Here is a 22,807-nt window from a genome sequence, read left to right on the forward strand (position 1 = left end):
GGTACCTGACCATTTCTGATGTGTAAATCAAGGGACAGCTGCTCCTGCAATGAAACACCCTTGTTATTCCTGCTGTATAAAAACATGCAGTGGTAGGACAATTTTGGGAGCAACTGGGAAGAGACACAGGGAGATATTGGGCTGAACTCCAGGCTCTTTGATCTCTCCTCAGATGGGTCAGCACAAAAACTGCCGTTCATCCTCCCTGCATTCCTGCTGTCCACGCCTCCATCCCGCCTGGCGACGACAGGGAAATTTAAGGATGCTTTGGGTTGGCTTTGTTTGTGGTGGATGCTTGGGGAGCTATGGAAGGAGCCACCAGCAGTGCTGCTGCTCGTGCTCCTGCTGCCTTGGCTGTCTGTGGCAGTGCTGGGAGCTGCCTGGGTGGAGTTTTGCCCTTCCTGGGCACACAGGAAGGACACTCAAGATGCCCAACCCGCAGGTCAGGGCTGGGGGATTTAAAAAATGGAGCAATGTGGCAAAACAGCTGGGTGAGGACTGCTCCAGCTTGGGAGCTCCAGCTCGGGAGAAGGGTCCAGTCCTGCCTGCAGTCTCCCTGAAGCTGGTCCCCTCTGGCAGGCAGCTGTGCCTGCCAGCACCCTGCTGCCTCTGCCACAGCCACTGCTGCCTTCCCAGCACCGACACAGATGCCAAACAAATGAGTCTTCCCAGCCCTCTGCAGGGTTTGGTGTTTTTTTTTTTTCCTCTTGAGTTTCTACCAGCCTGTGCTGAAGCGTGTGGCAGCACGTTGGGGTAGGCAGCTGACGGGAAATAGGCTGTCTTTTTCCATGCTTTTGGCTGGGAAACTCCGGAGCTTTGGAGCTGTAGAGGTGATAATCCAGGGATAACTCATTAGGCAGGACATGCAATCAGATGTTACCTGTTTGTAGCTGATCATCCAAAGTGTTCGCTCTGACACAACACACAGAGCGCTGATCCTGCTCCTTCAGGCAGACAAACAGCACCAACCTCTTCACTGCAGTGTTTTCTAGAAATGACTCTTTTTATTTTTACTTCTCTCTGTTTATATTTACCTCTATCTGCATCAGTTTTTTTGAATCAAAGTAAGAAGTAATTTGACTGATAAACTGTGCCTTATTAAGTGACATCCTGCTGGCTGAGAGACAGCAGCTCTCTCAGTGCAGTCTGCAGAGCACACAGAGGACATGCAGAGGAATTTTCATACCAGGAGCTATGGGATTTACTTTATTTCAGTGCCAAATTAATATCACTATTTTATCAACACGATTGTATGCCATGAAACCTGCAATAGCAGCAGCTGGGCTTTGTACTCCAGGTCTCTTGCAGCCCTTTGTTCCTGGCTGGAGAAGATTGCAGTCATCAAAACAAAGAGGAACCATTTTCTCTCCTGGGAACAGAGCACCAAGTTCCCATAAGGCAAAACAAAATTATGCAATGAGTCAAGACAATGTCCTGGGCATGTGGAGTCTTGCTGTGCGCTCTCAGCACTCGCATTCCAGCAGGCAGCTCCGTGCAGGAGAGCTGCACAAAATGGTGGAGAGGCTTCACCCCAGCACATCCCAAACTCCCCAGCTGTGCTGCAGGAAAAGGGAATGGATCCTCCCCACCGCTGTCCTGGCAGCACCTCTGTGGCCTGGGGCTGTTTGAGACCTCAGGAGAACTCCTGGCCTCACCAGGCAAGATAATTCCAAAAATTATATAAAATAATTTATAAACGTGACTGTGGCTACCAAAGACTTCTTTCCAGTAGCTCTATGAAGAGAAAAACGGGGGGGATGGATTTACTGTTATTTTTCTGATGAGCCAGCCCTTGAGCTGCTCTGTTGTGGACGAGGCATCTCCAAGTCAGAGGTGAAATTCAGCTGAAGCATTTCCAAAGGGAAGGGTTGAGTTCATTAACTGTGTTGCATTCTTCTGGGCGCGAGGATAGACAGGAATATTATTATATAAAAATGCTTTAATTTAAATAGAACAGTCTTAAATTTTCTGGCAACTTCTCTGGCCCTTCCCATCCATCTCTAGGCTTCTGCTGTGTTGTCTCTATCCTCTCTTTGCTCTTCTTTTAAGTGAAACCAAACCTTGCCTGGGTATCCTTACATGTAACAGTGTAAGGTTGTATTAGACTCCTGCAAATCTCTGTATGTATATATATATATTTTATATATATATATGCACATAGTACACTGCTGGGTTACTTGCAGGTGTCAGTGCATTCAGAGCAAATCCCACTCTTACAGTGCTGCATGAATTGCTCTACTGTTCTGCAATATCAAATTCAAATTTCAGCCTGGTTCTTAGCCAGTATTCTTCCATGAGAGAGGCTCTTCTTACCTAACCAACACCAAAAATTGTTCCAAAAAAGTGAGCAGCTTAAATCCATCTGGACCTTGGCATTAGGATAGGAGAATCTATTGTTTTCTATTAATGCTGCTCCAATCCTCTTAATGAAGATATCAGGCTGGCTTGGGCACATTTATAGCTCAGGTCATTCTTTCCAGCGGACACAGACTGGGTTCAGAGCAACTGGTTTGGTGTGGAGGAAAGCTGGTGGCTCCTGCAGGAGAAGGAAAGGGCTCTGTGTATGTGGAGAGGAGGGGCTGAGCCACGGCTGTGAGCGGTGCTGGACAGAAGGAGCCCAGGGAAGGAAGAGCCACACTTGGTGTCTGTAATCAACTCAGTAAATGAGGGTCAGGGGGAAGGGTAGGCAGGAGGGGAATTCCCATGGACACAAAAAGGGGAAGGAAATAAGAAGAATATGCTCTAAAAATATGGAAAAAATTCCTGTTCTTTTTAGCTTAAAGCTATAAGATGGAGATGTGACAATAAGAGGAATGTGTGTGTTTGTATCCAGGTGCCTCCACTAATTCTCTCAACCATTTTGTAGAGCACAGCTACAGCAGACATTCAGTTAATTTAATGCATTAGCAGGTTTCTTTATGGAAGTGTTTGTTTTCTCAGGAGTTCCTCTCTGTGATTGTTGTTTTTTCCTATGCCCCCTCTCACTGAAGCACTGAGCAACCCCCACAGGCAGGTAATACAGCCAGCATTGCAAAGATAAATGTTCCTTCCCCTATAATCCCTTTTTTCCTCTGGAAGACTCTACAGGACAGAGCGGGGCTGTGTGTTGTGTGCAAAGGGAACCTCGGCTCCCAAATTCTTTGACATGGAGGTATTAATGTGTAGAAAGACACTGAGCCCCTGGAGTTTGCTTCTAAATAGGGCACAGCTCAGAACATCTGAAGGTCTCTGGGGCTCATGGGTGGGAATCTTCTAATGATCTTTAGTTATTTTTATCCGTGCCCAGTGCTCTGTGCTCCGGGGCAGAGGAGCCACTCTCAGATCTCCTGGGGAGCACACGGAGCTGCAGCACCGGGAGCTGGGCAGGGGAGGAGGAACAAGAAACTAAAACACAGAAGAGAGAAGGTGACACAGCATTAACATCAGACAGAGGCACGAGACAGCAAGAAGAAAAAGAACAAAGGACTTTTCTTCTTTTCCTTCTGTTTTTAATCCTGCTTTCTGGGGGAAAATGGGACAGCAGTTCACCAATGCTGAAGAGGATCAAGGAGAGATTGATGTTGCAGAGCTGCAGGAATGGTATAAGAAGTTTGTGGTGGAATGTCCCAGTGGGACCCTCTTCATGCACGAGTTCAAGAGGTTCTTCGGGGTCCACGATAATCAGGAAGCAGCAGAGTATGTGGAGAACATGTTCAGGGCTTTTGACAAGAATGGGGTAAGTGCTGAGAAGGTTTTACAGGTATTTGTGTAACAATTTCTGCAGTGGGGAGGTGTTTGGGTTGTGCCCACCCTTCATGGGACTGAGGTGGGGGCGAGGAACCCCCGAGGGCAGGAGAAGGAGCACAGGCTGGTCTGGATTATCTCCTCAAATCTCTACCTAAATTAAGGTCAGAATGTCCCCTGAAAGGACTAAGATTGAATTAATTTAGGCAGTCACACTTTGAGACAGTGTTGTAACGCCCTCAAACAGCCAAGGCTCCCACATGGCAGAAACATCTCTCTGTTGAGATTGGGGGGAAATTACAGTGCAGGAAAGTCCTACTCAGGCTTGTTCTGTGTCGGAGGAAGTGTCTGCATCAAGTATGAACAGGTGGTTTGTAATAAAATATTGATTTTAGCTTTGCTTTCCAGAAGGAAAGGAATGCTGAACAATTCAGACATTCTGGTCTTGATTCCCTTTGCCGTATTTGTCATGAGACACCTGGGAGAAGTGGGTTTTCTGGTTTAGTCACAGTTCCTGCATCCCCTGCACTGCTGCCACGGGCAGCCTGGGATGCTTTGGGTTCTCAAAGAGTGGCACTCAGCTGCCTTGGGTGAGCAACGCTTGCCAAATGGTTCAATTATTTTTTTCCTGAAGCTCTCGATCACATTCCAAGTGTGGGGATGTTTGTTCCTTGTATCCATACAGGAAAGGGGGACTCAGGTTGTTCATCTCTGATCAACTCATCTCCCTTAAGCTCCCTTTGAAAACAGCAGCAAAATCACATTGAAGTGGCAGCAAAAGTCAGTTTGTGAGAAAGGATTAAAAAAGGCCATGGAAGATGTGGGCAGGTCAGGCTTGTCTCAGAATTCCAAGTTGTAAAAACCCAAATTCCTGCAAAAAATGAAAGGTTCGGGTCCCAAATTCTGTTATGAAAGCTGTGCAGAAAAGGTAGCAGAGCAAACTGTGCATAAAAGATGAAGTCCCATTCCTAATTTATGGGAGCTTCCCTGACAGGACAGAGAATCTGGTTTTAAGGGCTGCTGGTGCGTGACAGGATGGGGGAGGAGGTGCACAGGGTGTGGCTGTGCCTGCTGCTGGTCCTGAACTGCTCCAAACCTTCTTTACAGTGCCTGACAAAGACCTGTCCCATGCATTATCCTTTTGGCAGTTTTAACCTAGGTTTTCTGGAATCTGTAAAGCAGTTTTCTATCAACTTTCTACCCAGTTAATGTCATCCAGCTGCTGCTTTTCTGTTGCCACAGGATAACACCATTGATTTTCTGGAATACGTAGCTGCCTTGAATCTTGTTTTACGAGGAAAACTGGAACACAAGCTGAGGTGGACGTTCAAAGTGTATGACAAGGATGGGAATGGCTGCATAGATAAACCTGAGCTGCTGGAAATTGTTGAAGTAAGTGGGCATTGCCCAATCACTTTTTTAAGCAATCCCTGCTCTTTGGCAATGTTATGATGTGTATGGGGTTTGTGATAATCAGGTTTCAGGGCAGCTGTGGATGGTGATGAAGTGAAAATGCCTGACCTTGGTGAAAGGGTTTGGAGCCTGCTGGGGTGTCTGAGGGCTCTGCTGTACCCACTGTGGGCAGCCTGGCCCTGCTGCTGCCCAGAAATGCACCCTCTGGGTTCTGGAGATCCTGGAGCTCTGCTCTGCCTTTCTTTTCAACCTCTCAGCACCAAGGTTCCCTGTGCTGGCCTGGGGAGGAGGGTTTCACCCCATGCCCTTGCTGGGGCTGTGTCCTGCCTGGGTGGTTGGTGAGAATACCCTGAGAGGCACCAATTAGCACCGAAATTCCTTTGTACCGGTGCCTTTCTGGGTTTCTGCTGTGTCCTGCCTTGGATGTAACCAGTGATGGTGTGGAGGTGTGAGAAGAGGCCTCGCAGTGACTCCATGGTTTGGTTGGCAGGGTGGGAGCTGGTGTCTTCTGCCAAGTGATGGAACAAGGGGAAATCACCTCGAGTTTCACCAGGGGAGGTTTAGATGATTATCAGGAAAAATTTCTTCACTGAAAGTGTTGTCCAGCCGTGACACAGGAATCACCATCCCTGCAGGGATGTAAAGGCTGTGTAGATGTGACAGCTGGGGACAGGGGTTAGGGGTGGCCTTGGCAGTGCTGGGGGAACAGTTGGATTGGAGGATCCTGAAGGTCTCTTTTCCAACCTGAAGGATGCTGTGGGGCTGAGCAGGCAGCCAGGGACAGGTACCTGTGCTCTTACCTGAGCTGAAATATCTCGGTGGCTGTGCTGCAGCACCGCAGGGATGGTTCCCCTGCACAGCACTGCCTGGCAGGGTGATAACCACTGCTTATCACCCATCTGAGCATCTCAGGGGAGTGCAGTGCCAGGAATTGCCCCTGTGGACAGCAGGGCCTCCGGCTGGGGAGGGTGAGCAGCTGGTCACCTGCAGCAGCTGGTGTGGCAGCAGGGCAGCCTGTCTGGGCCACGACCCATTATAGTTTTGAGGTCAACCAAGAATTGTCCAGAACTGTGAGGCCACTGCTAATCCTCTCTCTGGGAAGACTTTAGACAAAACCCTTCAGCCTAAGCAGTAAAGGTAACGATGGACAGGTGGTGCCACAGGAGTAGATAAAATCTGACCCTTTCCCATGGCAAAGGGGAGCAGAAACTGGGGGTCAAAATCTGTGCTAATACAGGTTTGATCTGCAGCCTGGGCACAGCTTCCCCAGAGAGAGGGCTGGGTTAGTCCAGATGTGCCTGGCTTTGGATGTTAGGAAAAAATCACAGTCAAGGCTTATGATTTTTTCCGTCTGTGGAACTGTTGCTTTGTTTTTTGCAAAGAAACCCTGAGGTCTGACCAATATGTGTAAGGGAAACAGGAGGGCAGCAGCTGCACAGAGCAAATGAGGTAATTAACGTGCAGTGAGGGTAGGCATAAGGTCAGGGGTTCTGTTCTAGATCTGAGGCTGTTGAGGGGCAGATCTTTCCAGAAAGGTTAAACCCACAGCCTTTGAAAAAGACCTTCTCAGTGTTGGGATGATAATGGAGTTCACTGCTTTTCATTTTCCAGTCCCTTTCCTAATTTGTGAACTCCTTTCAGTCCATCTACAGGCTGAAGAGGGTGTGTTGGTCGGACGTGGAGGACAGGACCCCGCTGCTGACACCAGAGGAGGTGGTGGACAGGATATTTCAGCTGGTGGATGAGAACGGGGATGGTGAGTGATGGATGGCACAGATTGCATTCCTGCCTGATGAGAGCTCACCTGTGCTGGGCTGGCTGCCTCTGATCCTGGCTGCCCAGAGATCACTTGGCTCTATTGTGTTACTCACAATGCACACGCTGGGTTTGGTTCTGCTCTGTTCCACAGTCAAAAGTGACTTTGAAGGTGCAGCAGGGTGAAATCTTTTCCATTGTTATTTTAATGTAAAATACCAAGGAGTCACTGCTCTGTCTGGATTTGGATGTCACTCAGATCCCATCCTCTGACAGCCCCCAGCAACCAGAGGGCAGGTCCCAATCCCAGCACAAAGAGCTGAGTAAAGACGCTGGTTCCAGTCAAACTGGGGCTAGCAGGACCTGACTGGCACCGGTCCTGGAAGAGCCTGGGTGAGTCCCTGCAGCATCTGGAGTCTCCTGTTGGATGGGGCAGGTGGGAATGCCCGGGGTCACAGCCCCTGGTTTGTCTTTAGCTGCCTGGCCTGGCAGAGGTGGGGAAATTAAGTAAGGTCGTGTCTGATTAGCATTTTATCTGACACATGGCTGGAATTGCTTCCTGCCTCCTCCTTGTCTCTTATCTCTGTGTTCTGACTGCCCATCTCGTGTCCCCCTCCTCACCCACAGGGCAGTTGTCTCTTGATGAGTTCATTGATGGAGCCAGGAGGGACAAGTGGGTGATGAAGATGTTGCAAATGGATGTGAACCCTGGGGGATGGATCACTGAGCAGAGGAGGAAGAGTGCTTTGTTCTGAGAAAATTCGGGTTTGGCACAGCTGAAAACCTGATGCTGACTCCCAAGTGTGACCCTTCCTCTAGCCTGGTAGTGACTTTCCTTTTTAATTCGATCTCAGCATGCAGATGAAAACCTGAGTGGTTTAAGGAGCCGTATCTCGATGTAAAACCCACGTGCTGAGCACCGCTGGTACCCAGGGACTATTTCTGGCCCATGAATAAGTCCTTTTGTGTACACAATACTGTGTTTGTCAGCTCTGGTTTTTGGTTACACCCCAAGGAACAAACTTTTTGTGGCTTCCTGCAGCAGACCCTGAGCAGGGTTTGGAGCTGGTGACAGATGGGACTGGGAGGTGAGGAAAGGAGCCAGGGGTGCTGTCTCCAGAGCAGACTGGTGCTGGCATCGCTCACTGCTGCAGAGTTACAACAGCTCACACCAACACAGCTGCTCTGGCAGGTGTTGGGCATTCAGGGTGTCTCGATGTGTGTTTTGTAGCCTTTACTGCTGCTCATGTCAGATTCCTGAAGACCAACACACAACTACCAAAAATGAGAATTGGATCAGAGCAGTGGCCAGGACAACACTCAGAGCTGAGGGAAACAACGTGAGGGCTGGGCAGGAGGAGCAGGGACTCCTTCCCCTCCCTCCTGGGGACCAGAGTCTGCTCCTTCTGCCTGCTCGAGGCCTGAGGGGCTGATAGGTGCTGATTCCAAACACTGACATTTCACAGCCCCGTTTAGAGGACAGAACGGCACGGGTGTGACTCGGCTCCTTTTGAGCCCCTGGTTCTTAGGGAATCATCGCTCTGGAACAGCTTTTCCTGCTCTGGGAACAGTGGATGAGCTCAAGGAGCTCCAGGATTTTCACTGCAGTGGGAGAAGTTTAGTATGGAAGCAGAGATGAGGGAAGAGCAGAGTTTTGCTTGGCAGTATCTGCAATGAGAGGACTTGTGCTGCTCCATTGGCAGGACCACGGAATCATAAATCATGGATGGTTTGGGTTGGAAGGGACCTTAAAACTCCTCCAGTTCCACGCCCCCTGCAACGAGCAGGGATGCCACATCAGGTTACTCCAAGCCCTGTCTAAACCGGCCTTGAAAAGAATGGAAAAAGTGACAAAAATTCCAGTACAGTGGTTTTACACTGGACTTAATTTAGCCCCCGACCACAGATATAAAATTTACACAGGTTGCAGGCTGAGCTCTGCTGTCCTGACCCGTGTTTCTACATAGATGTGTGTGGAAAATGAATTTGGGTTGAATCAATATTTTGGTTCAACTTTATTGGATGTATTGGTTCATTTACAAGAAAAAAACTCCCCAGGAAAATAACATGAGTTTGTCTCTTTCATTTTAATTTTCCCATGGGATCAGTGGGCCAGGTCATACCAATGAAAAGATTTACAGCCCCTTTTTTGTGGCCTTTAATTAGGACTGTGAGAACTCTCATTAGCTGATTAGTTTGCTGGTTTGTGGTCTTGTCAGTTTACCCAGAGTTTAAATTCCATGAGGAAGTGTTCAGGAGAAGACAAAATCAATGCTAGCGTTCAGATCGTGCACATTTCCACTTTGAAATAGCCTTTCTGTGAGTTCTCTGTAAATACAGACCAGTTGGTGGTGAGCTGACTTATCAGAGCTGATTAGACTCACGCTTTATGCTGCTCTGAGGCAGTTGGTCAAAGCTCTCTCTAGTCAATAGTTTATCAGCCAAAGATCTGAAAGAAAAATCTGACTTGGGAGCCTGGATGAAAACATTCACTTTTATTGATTTTCCAGCTTGTGAAAAAAATGTTTTCATTGGAGGATACAAATCTCGAATTCCTTACATTTCAGCATCTCAACCAAGGTAACACGCTCTGCTTCTTGCACAGTTTTAGAGAGGCTCTTTAGTTCCTAGAGTTGCATTTTGCTGGTTCACTGAAATGCTCCAAATTCTCCAATTCTGCTCGCCTGGTCAGCCCAGGCTCTGCAGGGGCTGTCTGGGGACCCCCAGGCCAGCAGCCCTCCCCTGGTGAGCACTTGTACAGATGTTGGTAGAAGTTTTGTAAAACAGGAATTGAATAAAGAAATATTTATTAAAAACATTTGTTTTGTAGTACTTATTTGTTAATTAGGTGAAGATCTGTGCAAGCACCTGAGTATCTGACTGAAACTGTAGCCTGTGAGTCTGATATATTGAATTTAGGGGAGGAGCTGCTGGAACAGCTGGGTAAAACAGAGATAAGGCAGAGATAAGGCAGAGATGACGATGCTGTTGCAGAGGCAGAGTAGGGAAGGAGCCTCTTTGTTTAACTTCCTGTGATGACAGCAGGAACCATGAGAGTATCATTTAAAAAATAATGTTTCTCAATGGAACTTGAAATAGGTGCTTAAATAAAGTGAGCTGACTGCTGCAATCAGACGCTTCTCTTTTAACCCTTCCAGGACTGAAACAGGACCCTTGAGGGCTCAGGAGCTGGGTGGTTCCACGTCCTGTGGCCTGGGCAGATGTGGGATGGAGGTGCAGGGGATGTGTTTGTGTCAGAGCTGGCATAACCCAATGGAAAATTGTTCCTCTTATCAATTGTAATCTTTTGTCAAGAAATCAAAGGTGCTTTGGCCTTAGTGCTATTTTTAAATCCCTGGGTATAAACACCCTGAGTCCTCCCAAACTCCGTTCAACATTCACATCAAGCACTGATGTCAGGCATTTTGCATAATCGGTTTTCCAGACTTAGGCCCAGCTTGAATTGGATTTGACTGATTGGATTTCTTTCTGCTCTAAATTGGGAAACAGGATGGCTTGGAAAAGACAAATGCCGTGTGATTTTTCCGGGCTACCATCTGCTCCCGGGTTTGATGTCCCTGCAGCTGGGCAGGACTCAAGGTGGAAGGATCAGGTTGGAAAGTGGAGCTGAGGCTGTTGTTGAAGGGAAGAGGGAGCAGGAGCCAAGGAGGCATCACATCCTAAAACTCTCTGGGAGATGCATCCCTGGAGAAGGCGCTGAGCAGCAGCAATGAAAGGCTGAGGAGGAGGAGGGAGGATCCTCGCACCCGCTCTGTGCTCGGCCGTGCTCCGTGTGCAGCCGAGGTTTGGGCAGCGGCGGCTCCCCCGGGACTCGGGGCTGCCCGGGGTAGGGTTTGTGTCCAGGTCACTCCCGAAGCACCCGTGGCCAAGTTCCCTTTGAAAATCTCCTGTGGGTAGCCGGAGTGACCTCCTCAGCCCCGTGCTGGTCACTGCAGGGACTGGCTGTGGTCTCAGTGGTTTTCTTGCAGTGCCTGTGCTCAGCTGTGCCATGGCAAAATTCCTTTTCTTCCTTTCCTCCCTTTCCTTCTTTTCCTCCCTTTCCTTCTTTATTTTTCTTCCTTTCTTTCCTTCCTGCCTTCGTGCCTGCCTTTCCTTCCTTTCTTTCCTTTTCTTTCTTTCCCTTACTGTCCTTCCTTTTCCTTTCCTTACTATTCTTCCTTCTCCTTCCCTTTCTCTTCTTTCTCTTCTTTCTCTTCTTTCTTTTCTTCAAAGTTAAGTGCACCTCAGAAGTTTAGAAAGTGTCTCAAGGGCATCACCCTTAAAGATCCTGCATTTAGGGGATACTCTGGGATCTGAGGAGTGCTGCAGGAGTGCTGCGGGAGCGCCGGAGCTCCGGCAGAGCAGCCAAAACCTGCGGAAAAGGGGCTTGGGAAGCGTCTGGCCGAGAATCGGGTTTGTGGCACTTCTGTGCCTCTCGGGCACCCCCGGGGATGCACTCGGGGATGTTTTTGCCGCTGCCCGTTTGTGGGATCCCCTCGGGTTTGGGGTCCGTGCGGCCGAGCCCGGCGCGTTCCCGCTGTTCCCGGCGGGGCCGGCAGAAGGCGCTGCGGGACGGGCGGACACGGCGGGAGCGCGGGGGGACAAAAGGGGTCCCAAAAACCGGGATGGGGAAGGGGAGGGGACGGGGATGGGACAGGGATGGGACGGGGATGGGACAGGGATGGGACAGGGATGGGACGGGGATGGGACGGGGATGGGACAGGGATGGGATGAGGATGGTACAGGGATGGGACAGGGATGGGACAGGGATGGGACAGGGATGGGACGGGGATGGGACAGGGATGGGGATGGGATGGGGACAGGGATGGGGATAGGGATGGGATAGGGATGGGACAGGGATGGGACGGGGATGGGATGGGGATGGGGATGGGACAGGGATGGGGACAGGGATAGGACGGGGATGGGGACAGGGGCGACAGGAAGCGGGGATTGGGATGGGATATCAGCGAGAATCACCCATCAGGGGATCAGGCTGAGGGCAGCTCCCAAAAATTCCCCCCATGCTCAGCAGAGCCCGTGCTGCCTCCCCGCTGCGGGGTGTTGGCACAGGGGTGAGCAGCGTGCCCGAGGCACCTCAGCAGCCATCAGGATTTTGAAATAAATTAATTATGCATGAGTTAAGGCCGAGACACTCATCGTATTAGTTTTTAATTATTTCATATTTGCTCTCTTAGAGGCTGAAAAAACATCCTTTGGAGAGAGACACTGAGGTTTGAAAGGTGCTTTTTGCCTGAGGACAGTTCTGAGACAGCCCTTTTAGAACAACTTTGGCTTTATAAATAGAAATCTGGCTGCTCAGAGCTGCTTCTTGCTGCTCCCGAGGGGCAGAGGAGAGGCATCTCTGCCCAAGGAGGCTGCTCAGAAAGCCCACGCTGAGCTCAGCTCCCTCCTCGTGCTGGTGCAAAGCCAAAGGACTCTGAGTTTTGTGCTGGTCATTTGTGGGGGAGTTGGTTTTGCTGCAAGAAGGAGAGTTACACTCTGAGTAAACAGCTCAGCCCACCTCTAATGAGGGGTTGCAGTTGCTCCCTCTTGCACTGCCGTGAGTGGACAAGTTGGCCCATCCAGGGCTCCTGTCCAGGATGGTTTGTGAGCCTGAGAACAACCCCAGAGCAGTTTCTGTACTTGTGTGAGCCACTTAATCTGTCCTGCTGGAAAGAGAAGGATTGATTGGAAGAGAGAAGAAGCACCACCTGAAATAATATTGTAAAACACCTTTATTGGTTCACTGTAGGACTGGAAGTACAAAAGCTTCCAGGTAAAACTCTGTCAAATGAAAAAGATGCACAGGAAAAATGGTCAGAAAGCTGCTTGTGAATTGCAAACACCCAGTGCTAAATAGCAAAACTCTCAGCTGGGCAAGAAATCCTTCCTGGTGTCCTGTGTTGCCTCACCACGCCTGGGACTGCTCTGGTTGGTGAGGAACCTCTTCCCAGCTCAGCTCAGGGATGGTTTGGGGCAAGGCTGCGCTCCTGCAGCCGCCCTTGTGCGTGTCGGGGTCCTGGGCAGCCCCGGCTCGGGGCGTGAGGCCGCTCTGCCCGGGGGCTCCAGGGAGGAGCTGGCTCTGGGCTCTGTGGGGGCTGGCCGTGATCCCACCCTGGAGGTGCTGGGCCCCAGGGCCTGCTCAGGAGTCCTCAGCTACTGTGGGCGCTCAGAGCTGAGCCTCACTCCTCTCTAGCAGCTCCCCCTTCAAAGCCCACGCAGACATGGGAGCCAAAACCTCCTGGAGCTCCTTATCCAGGCGGTGAAAGGTGCGGGAATAGTCCTACAGCGCTCCTCCCTCTCCCCTGCACTGCTGATTCTGCTTATCTGGGAACGCTTCCTTCCTTCCAGATGCTTCAGGGAGACACATTCCCGTACACTTCAGGGGGTTCTTTAAAAAAGGCACCATTCGATGTTTTTAATGCTTTTGAACAGAGAAAAGCCACTGCATTCACCCCTCCCCTTTTTCTAGCTCATAAATGTTTTAACTCGCATTATCACTAATCACTGCTGACCAAATAATAACAAGTGAAGGAAGGAGTGACCAAAACCAGTGATTGCTTGCTCTGGAAATAGAAATGGAAGGAGAAGGTTTAGATCTGCTTTTCCAGGACCCCTCTCACTGGGGCCAAGTCCTGGGCAGCCCAGGGGTTGGACCCCCCCGAGGAGCTGTTGGCCACGGCCTCAGTGGGAATTTTGGGGTGCTCTCGGTGCATTCTTGACCTGCACAGCCTCGTGCTGCTCCCCTGCCTGGGGGGCCCCAGCTGTGCCCCCTCTGAGCTCAGCAGCAGCGTCCAGAGGCCCCAAGGCCATCCCAGAGCCGTGTGAGACGAGCCCAGCTCTGCACCCCCTCCTTGCAGAGGCCTCTCCTCTCGCTGCCCAGGCAGATCCTGCTCCCAGTGTCTGTCAGTGGGAGCTCCCAGCTCCACAGCCCGATCCGAGGTGACAGTGCCAGGGGGGAGGCGAAGGGAAAGCATCCCAGGAGCTACTGGGCAGCCTGGGCATCCTGCTCCCCCTCGTGCGGGTTCTTGCCGTCGTTCTGGATCATCCGCACGATGTGTGTCAGGTCCAGGCTGCGCGTGAGGATGTCCAGAAGCATCTCATCCTTCTGCACGCCCTCCATGAACTCCTCCAGGGACAGCTCACCTGCAGAGCACGGTCACAACAGCTCTGTCAAACCCCGCAGCCTCGCTCCTCCCCGCGCCGCCCTCGCAGCTGCCCCCAGGACAGGTACAGACCCTGAAATTGGGGTCTCAGCGCTATGTATTGTACCCCAAATGCCACCACAGATCCCCACCCAGGAGGAGAAGTGGGCGGTGTCCCCTCGGGCAGCCCAGAGGGGACGGGGAGCTCAACCTTCACAGGGAGCCCCCCTCTGCTAGCTCTCCCTGTCCTGGTGTTTTGGGACATCCAGCAGCAGGAGTTGTTCTGGCAGCCTGGAGTGCAGGTAAGGGGGAAGGCAGGAGCAGTGGCACTGCCCAGGGAAGGTCCTCACCATCTCCATTTATGTCGATTTTGTTAAACACCATGTCTGTGAACTCCTCCGCCGTCATCGTCTCGTTGCAGCGGTTGATGGATCGAATGGCCTGGAGGGAGCGAGGGGCACAAGGAGTTACTGAGTGCTCTGCAGGTTTGTGTGTCCATCAGAACAAGTGGCCAAGTGACCAGACATGAAAGGCCAAACTCTTTTTCAGGGCTAAAACTTGTTTTCAGGCAGTTAGGCTTTGAAAGGAATAAGTTCTGTCTAAAAAACTGGAGATTAAAATCACCTAAAAAGGCGATCAATGCTTTACAAGCTTTAGTGGGTGTGCTGGCATAAGCCGGGAGCCGGTCACCTCTGAAAACTCTTAGATTAAATTCAAGTGCTTATCTCAGCCCCAGTTTCAGCGAACAGCATTAAGCAGCGTGCCAGGAGAGGACAAGGGGCTGCTGGGTGTCCGAGGGGGCGTGGGAGGCAGGCCCAGCCGAGGAGGCGCCCGCTGGGAGCACTGGCAGAGGACAGGCAGCAGGTTTGGGCAGTGTCTGCTAATCCACCATGGAATTCACGGGGTTGGGAGCTCCTGTCACAGCCTCCCTGTCTCCCTGCACCCAGTGCCCATCTGTGGCAGGAATGGAAAAGCTGAGCCCACTCACTTTGATGATGTTCAGCAGCTCAGCCCGGTCAATGCAGCCATTCCCGTCCACGTCGTAGAGCTTGAAATACCACCTCAGCTTCTGATCCACCTTCCCCTTCAGCACCAGGCTCAGAGCTGCCACATATTCCATAAAATCTATGTAGCCGTCCTAAAAGCAGAAGTTTAGAAGCTATGGTGAGATTAAAAGCAGAGAGGCAGGCAGTAAGTGATTTTCCTGGTCACTTTTGGAAGTCCCCTCTGGAGCTGCTCCCTCCGCCCTGAGACCAGGGGCTTGTGGAGCACAGTGGTTAAAGCCAAGGTTCCACCTAATCTGCACAGAGATGTCGTAGAATCATAGAATTACAGAATCGTTAAGGCTGGGAAAGGCCTCTAAGATCATCAGGTCCACCTTGGACCGTTACAGGTTGGGAAGGCACTGGGTGGGTGGACCTGGCTTGGGGACTGAGAGCTGGGCTGTGCTCAGGGAATTAACACATGCGAGGCATTAATTACCAGCCCAAAGCAGTGGTAATTCAGAGGTCAGAGAGGTTCATGTAGATGAACCCTGATACGTTACCCAACCTCGTCCTGCCTGCACACACCTACAGCTCCTTGCTCCTGCAAGGGGGTCTCATTTCCAGGAGAGGAGTAAAATCAGGAGTCACCCCAGCACGCTGCTGACATCTCGGGCTGGGAAGGTGTTTCTCTGTCCTTGTGCCATTTCTGTACCTGCTCCACGTTTGGTCACGTCCAAAGCACAAACACTTTTATCTTTGACTTTCCTGCTGGGTGTTTGCCCACCCAGCTCACACCACGGTGTTTGAGACGTCCAGCTGGACCCAGGGTGGTGGCACCACTGCAAAGCTGCTGGGATGAGCTCACAGGCCACCAAACTTCCCCCAGACACTGCCCATGATGCTCACAGCTTCCAGAAGGTTGCTGAAATGCCTCCTGCCCACCACAGTGCATTCCATGGAACTTTGAAGGGAAATGGTTCTTGCTGTGGCTTGTGGCACTTCCCTGGAAGTGCTCAAAAGCCGTGTGGATGTGGCACTGGGGACACGGCTCAGTGGTGAACCCGGCAGAGCTGGCTTAGCAGCTGCATTCAATGATCTTAGAGGCCCTTTCCAGCCTTAATGATTCCGTGATTCCCGCTACAAACCAGGGGCAGAGCATAAGCCAGGATTTTGTCAGTGAACAAAGCCACGGCCCTGCAGGGCCAGGGCCAGTTCCAGAGGAGATCATCTGCTTTATCCCGCTGCTGCCGGAGCCAGATTAGGTATAAATAGCTACTAAGCCCCTTTCCCAGCAGGATTTCCTGTGCATCAATTCCCTTTTCAGGAGTGCATTCAAGCACAGGGCAGTGAGCAAGGTAAAGGCCAAGGCACAAACCAAACACCTGAAGGATTTAGGGCCTGATTTGCATTTTTGTCAATGGGATTAATACCACTAAGCCCTTTGGGTTGCCATAAAATAAATTCCTCATCGCTCAGGAAGTGCAATTTCACATCATTTACAAGTAGAGGAGGATGCTGTTTCCTGTTGGAGACACAGCATCCATCTGCTTCCCTGGCACAGCTCCCGAGCTGGGGGAGCAGCATTCCCAAATACCTGCTCTGGGACTGCCTTCCCAAATACCTGCTCCAGGACTGCCCCGTCCCAGGGGTCCAGCACAAAGCCTCTCCACAGGGAGCCCGAGCTCCTTATCCCATGGCAGGGAGCACATGGAATAAAATCAATCCCACTGCAATCCATTTACAGCTTCAAACAACGCAAACAGCCCCGATCTGTTCTGCGGACGGTGGCTCGTGCTGTCCCTGCATGAATGCAGCCCTTGTCCTCACACCACTGAGTCCTTACTGTCACAACATCCAGTGTTTAAGGATTAAAGGGCACTTCATTTTAAAGGGATCAAAGACTGCCAGATAAAACCCCACTGTTTTAAAAGGAAAATATCAGTTCTGGGAGGTGTCTCTGTGTTTTCGCAGAGCAGGCAGTGGGTGAAGAGCTTTTCCTGGCATTTTTCACGTTCCAGAACTGATTCTACAATTTATGAGGCCACAGTAAATCAGGCTGTACATACTCAGAACCATTTCTCTCTCACACCCACCCAGCCCCAGCACACGGGATCCCAGGGCGCAGACACGGCCGATCCCTGCGCAGCCGAGTGGGAAGGACAATATTTACCTTATTAAAGTCAAATGTCTCAAACATTTGCTCAACGTATTTGTTCGCTGCTGGACTCAGGTTTTTCAAGCCAAAAAACTGTTTGAACTCATAGAGGGTGAGCTGGCCAGAAGGACACTCCGTCATGAACTTCTTGTACCACTGGTGGCACTCGGTGGTGCTCAGCTCCTCCACGGTTTTCCCGTCCATGTTCCCCATCTCCACACCAAGTGCTGGTCCCTTTGCAGCTGAAAATGGAGGGTTTGTGAAATTTAGGAAAAAAATTTCACAATTCTGCTTCTTGCCTTCAAAGTCCAGACGTCCCCAGCACTGCAGGGGTCAGAGCATCAGGAAAGCCCGAAGTGCCTGGTGCTGTACAGGTTCCGTGGTGGTGATGGACACGGGAGACTCGTCTTCCTGGGAAAACCCAAAAGCACAGAACTCCGTTTGGATGGGAAGGTGACATTTAAGTACCCAGCAAATCCCTCCCCAGCCAATGAGGCTCAGGGGGGGGTGGTGGGCTCCTGCCAGGCATTAAGAGGTCAGGGTTAAAATAGAAAAGAGGTAAAATGGGGAAGTCTTGCAGATTACAGGCCCAGCAGAAGATTAGGAGGGTGGAATTTTCTCTGTGATGAGCTAATCTCTTAATCCACTTCATTTATCAGTTGGGGGGGGCTGGTGTCACATGAGTAACAACTTTTGCACCAGCACCAGAGCAAGAAGAAAGAGAGAAAACCACACTGGATCCTCTGTGCTGTTACTGCTTTTTGCTTTCCCTTCACCTCACTCTGCCACAGGATTCCAGAGGGGCTCTAGAGCCTGGAATTCAGGGAGGGGGAAGTGCCACTTCAGTCCTGGAAGGGGTGACCAGGAGGGTGAATTTGGGGTGAGGAGTCAAATACAGAAACATAATTGCTTTGAATGGTAAAGGTTTAAGTGCTTTAATTGCAGACAGCAGGGATGGGAAGGGCCCTCTCCCCCCAGCTGCAGAGTCCCATGTCCAGTCTTAGCCCTGCTAATTGAGTGGTTTTTCCTCAAAGTTGTCCCGCACTCTGCTCATCCCAGGAGTGTGTCCTGGCTGCTGTGTTACAAACTCAGCTCACACCAGTGGAGTTAAATGCAGATTCAATTTTCACTGACGATGGGTTACCATGAAAAATTCTCCATGTCAATACAGCCAAATCCAATGCTGTTTTCACTTTGACACGCAGCATTCTGAGAAGGACTCAGGAATAAAATATCCCCAGAAAGCATCATGGGCCAGGTCCTTGGCTAGAAATTAATGGATGTGACTCCTGGGTCTCTCCCACAGAGAGTTTATCCATAACACATAGTTTATACCTGACAACTGTAGTTACCTAACAAGTAAAAGAGCCCAGTGTTGCTTCTGCACCAAAGTAAATTAGGAATAACTCTACTAAAAAAAGCAGCATTACACAATCATAAAACACCTATGGAAAAGGAATTAAGCTGAGGAACACTAATTGGATGTGCTAATTCTGTGCTCGCCGCCAGGCCCCTGTTGTGCAAGGTGAACCTTCAGTGATGCCCTGAGCTCCAGCCCAGCCTGTGCCGAGGCCAGAGGAGCTGGGCTGGGTGGCCACTCACTCACTCAGTGCCCTGTGCTGTGACACCCAGTGCAGCGGGCAATAAATGGCAGGACAAGTTGGACAAGGTTTTTAGAGCAAAATCCACACTGCATATTTTTCTGGGGAGCAGTGGCCCAGCGTCCCCACCCATCCCTCGGCACAGTGCTCACTGCTGGCCGTAGCTCACACGCTGCTGGGACGTTGAGGTCACGCCAGCTGCTGTTTCAGTGCTTTATTGCCTGGGCTCTGCTGCTCTCAGCTATGGTTTTCTGCCGTGCATGGATCTCCACTTCATGATGTTGGCGTTCTCCACGTCGATCTTCCTCCGGCAGTGGTCGGTGCCCTCCTGGAAGCGGGCCCTGCAGAAGGGCTTCTGCATGGTGCAGAAGGGGGCCAGGGAGTTGGAGCACTCTGGGCGGTAGAAGACGAAGTCGAAGGAGCCGAGGGGACGGCCCCCGGTGTGGGCAACAAACGGGACAAAGCGAGAGCCCAGAGGAGGAGCTGGAGGCGGTCGGTTCCTCGGCATGGGAGGTGTGTTGGTGACCTCTGGCATTGCTTTGGCCTTCTCCATTCCCTCGGGTCTTGTGTGGTCTTTGCCAGGGGCTTCTGGTGTTTTAGCCACCTGTGGAGCAAAAGATCCAGAAAAATGTGTGGCAATTGCCCCCACCCTTCACCACCCCCACCAGGAGAGCCTGGGAAGCTCCTGCAAGGGCAGTGGGGGCAGTGTAAGTGCTGAGGTGTCAGCGGGTTACACATCCTAAGCCAAAAATCTGAGGTGGTGCTGCTTAAAGAGAAAGGGAGTTTAAACTCAAATGATGTTCTGGAAATATGGAAGTGACTTTAGACAAATGCTGAGAAAGACAAATGATGAGGCACAAAGGACTTGCTTGTCTCTTGACTCTTAGTTACAACAGTGATAAATGCCAGCAGCACACGCTCCTGGTAAAGCTGTCACCAAAGCACAGCCATGGCAAACCTGCCTTGAAAATGCTTCAACACAATCTGACGCAGGAGGATGCAGCAGTGGTGGCAGAGCCTGACACTGTCCTTTGGAGCATCAGCTCAGCAGCTCTGGGTGCCTCTGCAGGGACCTCACGCCACCCTCCTCCCAGAGCCTCCTCCTGCTCTGGGAATTGCTCTCAGTGGATCTCCAAGCGGGTTTTTCCCCCAGAAATGTGATGGTCCCGCGCAGGGCACAAGGACCAGGGAAAGAGCCCGTTTGGCCTGAGCATTTGCAAGAACCCTTTGCAGAGGAGGGGGGTGGACATGAGCCCCAGGACACACATGGGGTCACCTGTGACCCATGGCTGCTGCAGGGCTGTGCTTGATGGCAGAGATATTTCTGCTGCTGTTACCTAAGCATGACTCAGGTATCTTGTTTTCACTGACGACACCTCTGTGCGAATGGAAACTGGCTCTTCCCTCAGCAATAAGCAGCTCTACTCCTGCCTGTCCTAAATAAACACTTTGCTGTTTGCTTATTTTTAACCTTGTAAAGAGGTTTCCTGCTTTCCGTGACGTACTCGGTGCTATTTCTGCTCCCTGACTCCTAAACCTATTAGGAGGGGAATGCCCACAAATTGTTTAGAAATCTCCTTAAAGCCTCTGAGGGGAATCACCAGATCCCTACAGATTCACCATCTCTTTTTGTCACTCATTTCCCCAGGGGCAGCCTGGAAGGCGGGACCTCAGCACCCAGGGGCTATTTCAGCAGTTGCTGCTGCAAGGAAACCTCAGTCCATTTTTGCCCAGGGGTAATTAATGGGATTTTGACTCCTGAAAAGCAGATTTTATACCACCACTGCCATTTCAGTGAGGTTTGTGTACCCCTGCTCTGGACTTAGACTGTTCAGAAACTGCTGTTTTCACACACGTGTGCGCTGGTAGCTCCCGGCCATTCTCACTTTGGAAGAGACAAGTACACACACGACTGTGCTGCTGCCTCTGCACCCACCCAGCAGGAGCACTAAAGGCATTAATCCCCTGTATTTGGGGCGTGGAGGGGAGGCTGGAGCTGCCTTGGCAACCCAATTGCTAAGTCATGTAGATGCCTTCAAGATGAGCAAGCCTCGCTGGGCGCTGGAGCCCCGACAGTCATTCCAGTGACAGGCAGAGACCGAGCCAGGGCGTGCTGAGCTTTGGGCTCTGCTCCTGCCGTGGGGCTAGGCTGCCCCCGGTTCCTGCTTGTCCTCTGGGGCACCTGAAGGTTTGCAGGAACATCCTCCCTGCCCGGGTGAATGCGCCTGCTTGCGTGATCCCTGCCGTGGAGGGAAGCACCAGCTTAAGGTCCCGGTGCTATTTATGGCATTGCCAGCGCTCCGTGCCTGAATGAAGAGTCCCACATAATCCTATTGCACCCATTCCTATGCAGACAGATCCCTAATCCCTCCCAAACTGTCTGGTGTCTGTCGGAGCAAATCCCACAGGTGGGTCAGAGGGAAAGGCTGGTTCCGTGATCAGGGAGGCAGGAAGGGCTCAGTGGTGCTCCCTGGGCAGGACTTCCCTGGGCAGCTGCTGGAGCCCATCCTGTCCCCGCTCAGGGACTGTCCCCACGCCGGCAGCTCCTCACCTGTCCCCCTGGAGCCATCCCAGGAGCCATCCCAGGAGCCATCCCAGGACTACCACGTGTGGTTTGCTGTGAGCTCTCGGCACCACGGGGGCAAAGCCGGCTGACGGCAGCAGCGGGATTTGCGCAGCAGGGATGGGATGAAGCATCACGCTGACATCACTGGGACCTTGTCGTGCTGGTCACCCTCAGGGCAAGGATCTTCAGCTCACAGGAAGGGGACATGGTGAGACATGTCCCTCCTGCCAAGCTGTGAGCCTGGGACACCCACCTGTGAGGTTTTCTCGGTGATGGAGGCCCTGGAGTGTGGGTCTGTCGGGGGTGAAGCAGGAGGCGGCCCTGCCAGCGTGGGCAGGGCTGGTTGTCAGGGCCGTCGGGGTCATTGTGAGCACAGGGGCCGTTGTGACCGTGGGGGTGGCACAGGGTGCTGGATGTCACAGGGGTGGCTCGGCTGAGTGGGGCAGAGGGTGCAGAGGCTCAGCCATGGGGACCAGGATTTACCCTCTCCTGGGACCCACCTCTGCTGCCTGGAGCACGGCCGGGCTCTGCAGGACGCTCTGCTGGCCCTGCCACCCCCAGCTGCCCTTGTCGTCATTGGCACGAGCTGGTTCTCTGTCCATGAGAGCTGTTTGCTGCTCTGCAGCCACACCTGAGGGTTTCTCTTCCCTGCTCCAGGTCCAGCCAGTGCTGCCCTCACTGTGGAAACCCTTCTCACACCCGTGAGTGCAGCAGGAACGATCCACAGCTGAAGGTGCAGCTCCTCACCCTGATGCAAAAGCAGATTGTTCTGGGGTGTTTACCCCCGTTGGGATCAAAGGCAGCCTCACACTGCGGAGTGTTACATCACAGCAGTGCTCACATGGCAATTTCTATGCCATAAAATCTGCTGGAGATCTTCCAAGCGCCTTCCTGAGCTTCGTGCCCAGCCCAGCCCAGCCCACCAGTCCCTTTAGCTGTGTGGCCTCAGTCACTCAGGACTGACAGCTGTCCTTCCTTAAAAATACAGCCAAGCCACCAAACCTGGCAACTTTCCTGTTTCTCTGGAGTTTGCACTTCACAGAAGTCGCCGTGCCCAGCAGCACACCCAGCCTGCTCCCTGTGCTGCTCCCGAGCTTTTTCTGCCTTTCTGAGGAGAGGTCTGTGCTTTGCTGGGAGGTGGAAGGTAAAGAACAAACATCTTTCACCTGGAACAAACAAATGGGAGTGTGCACAGGAGCCCTGGCAGAATTGTTGAGCAGCTGGTGTTCAGTGGGATAATAAATTCACCTCAAAATCCCTTCATGTTGTGAGGGTGATGTTTTCCTGCACTCACCACCCAGGGTGAGGCAGGAGTGCTGTTGGTGGGGTGGCAGGGGCAGGGCCGTGGCACCCCCAGCCCCGGGGCTCAGGAACTCCTCGGAGCAGTGTCAGGGAGCTGAATCACCCCTTCTGCTCACGCAGAGCAGCGCTGCAGCCCCGCAGCCCCTTTGAAGTCTCCTTGC

At 51.8% G+C, this 22,807-nt stretch overlaps 3 protein-coding genes across 3 annotated transcripts; 1 reads left to right on the plus strand and 2 right to left on the minus strand.

Moving 5' to 3' along the window:
* Positions 1–3,288: 3,288 nt before the first annotated feature.
* On the plus strand, positions 3,289–10,021 carry GUCA1B (guanylate cyclase activator 1B). Its single transcript, XM_048328287.1, has 4 exons — positions 3,289–3,715; positions 4,966–5,115; positions 6,778–6,892; positions 7,519–10,021. The coding sequence occupies exons 1-4, from the start codon at positions 3,512–3,514 to the stop codon at positions 7,644–7,646; spliced, it is 597 nt and encodes a 198-aa protein (XP_048184244.1). The 5' UTR covers positions 3,289–3,511; the 3' UTR covers positions 7,647–10,021.
* A 2,587-nt stretch (positions 10,022–12,608) lies between these two features.
* On the minus strand, positions 12,609–17,618 carry GUCA1A (guanylate cyclase activator 1A). The gene is made up of 4 exons (XM_048328357.1): positions 17,193–17,618; positions 15,025–15,174; positions 14,387–14,477; positions 12,609–14,037 (listed from the first exon to the last, which is right to left on the minus strand). The coding sequence occupies exons 1-4, from the start codon at positions 17,388–17,390 to the stop codon at positions 13,877–13,879; spliced, it is 600 nt and encodes a 199-aa protein (XP_048184314.1). The 5' UTR covers positions 17,391–17,618; the 3' UTR covers positions 12,609–13,876.
* A 1,401-nt stretch (positions 17,619–19,019) lies between these two features.
* GUCA1ANB (GUCA1A neighbor) lies at positions 19,020–21,946 on the minus strand. Its single transcript, XM_048328349.1, has 2 exons — positions 21,845–21,946; positions 19,020–19,382 (listed from the first exon to the last, which is right to left on the minus strand). The coding sequence occupies exons 1-2, from the start codon at positions 21,944–21,946 to the stop codon at positions 19,020–19,022; spliced, it is 465 nt and encodes a 154-aa protein (XP_048184306.1).
* Positions 21,947–22,807: the final 861 nt, after the last annotated feature.

Source organism: Corvus hawaiiensis, chromosome 24, assembly GCF_020740725.1.
Source record: "Corvus hawaiiensis isolate bCorHaw1 chromosome 24, bCorHaw1.pri.cur, whole genome shotgun sequence".
In the NCBI taxonomy this organism is placed as follows: Eukaryota; Metazoa; Chordata; class Aves; order Passeriformes; family Corvidae; genus Corvus; species Corvus hawaiiensis.

Coding starts and splice junctions, on each gene's coding strand:
- GUCA1B (XM_048328287.1), top strand. CDS start 3,512: ATGGGACAGCAGTTCACCAATGCTGAAGAGGATCAAGGAGAGATTGAT. Junction 3,716..4,965: donor GGGCTTTTGACAAGAATGGG/GTAAGTGCTGAG, acceptor CTGTTGCCACAG/GATAACACCATTGATTTTCT. Junction 6,893..7,518: donor GGTGGATGAGAACGGGGATG/GTGAGTGATGGA, acceptor CCTCACCCACAG/GGCAGTTGTCTCTTGATGAG.
- GUCA1A (XM_048328357.1), bottom strand. CDS start 17,390: ATGGGGAACATGGACGGGAAAACCGTGGAGGAGCTGAGCACCACCGAG. Junction 14,478..15,024: donor AGCTGCTGAACATCATCAAA/GTGAGTGGGCTC, acceptor CGCTCCCTCCAG/GCCATTCGATCCATCAACCG. Junction 14,038..14,386: donor AATCGACATAAATGGAGATG/GTGAGGACCTTC, acceptor CGTGCTCTGCAG/GTGAGCTGTCCCTGGAGGAG.
- GUCA1ANB (XM_048328349.1), bottom strand. CDS start 21,946: ATGGACAGAGAACCAGCTCGTGCCAATGACGACAAGGGCAGCTGGGGG. Junction 19,383..21,844: donor CCGTGCTCCAGGCAGCAGAG/GTGGGTCCCAGG, acceptor TTTGCTCCACAG/GTGGCTAAAACACCAGAAGC.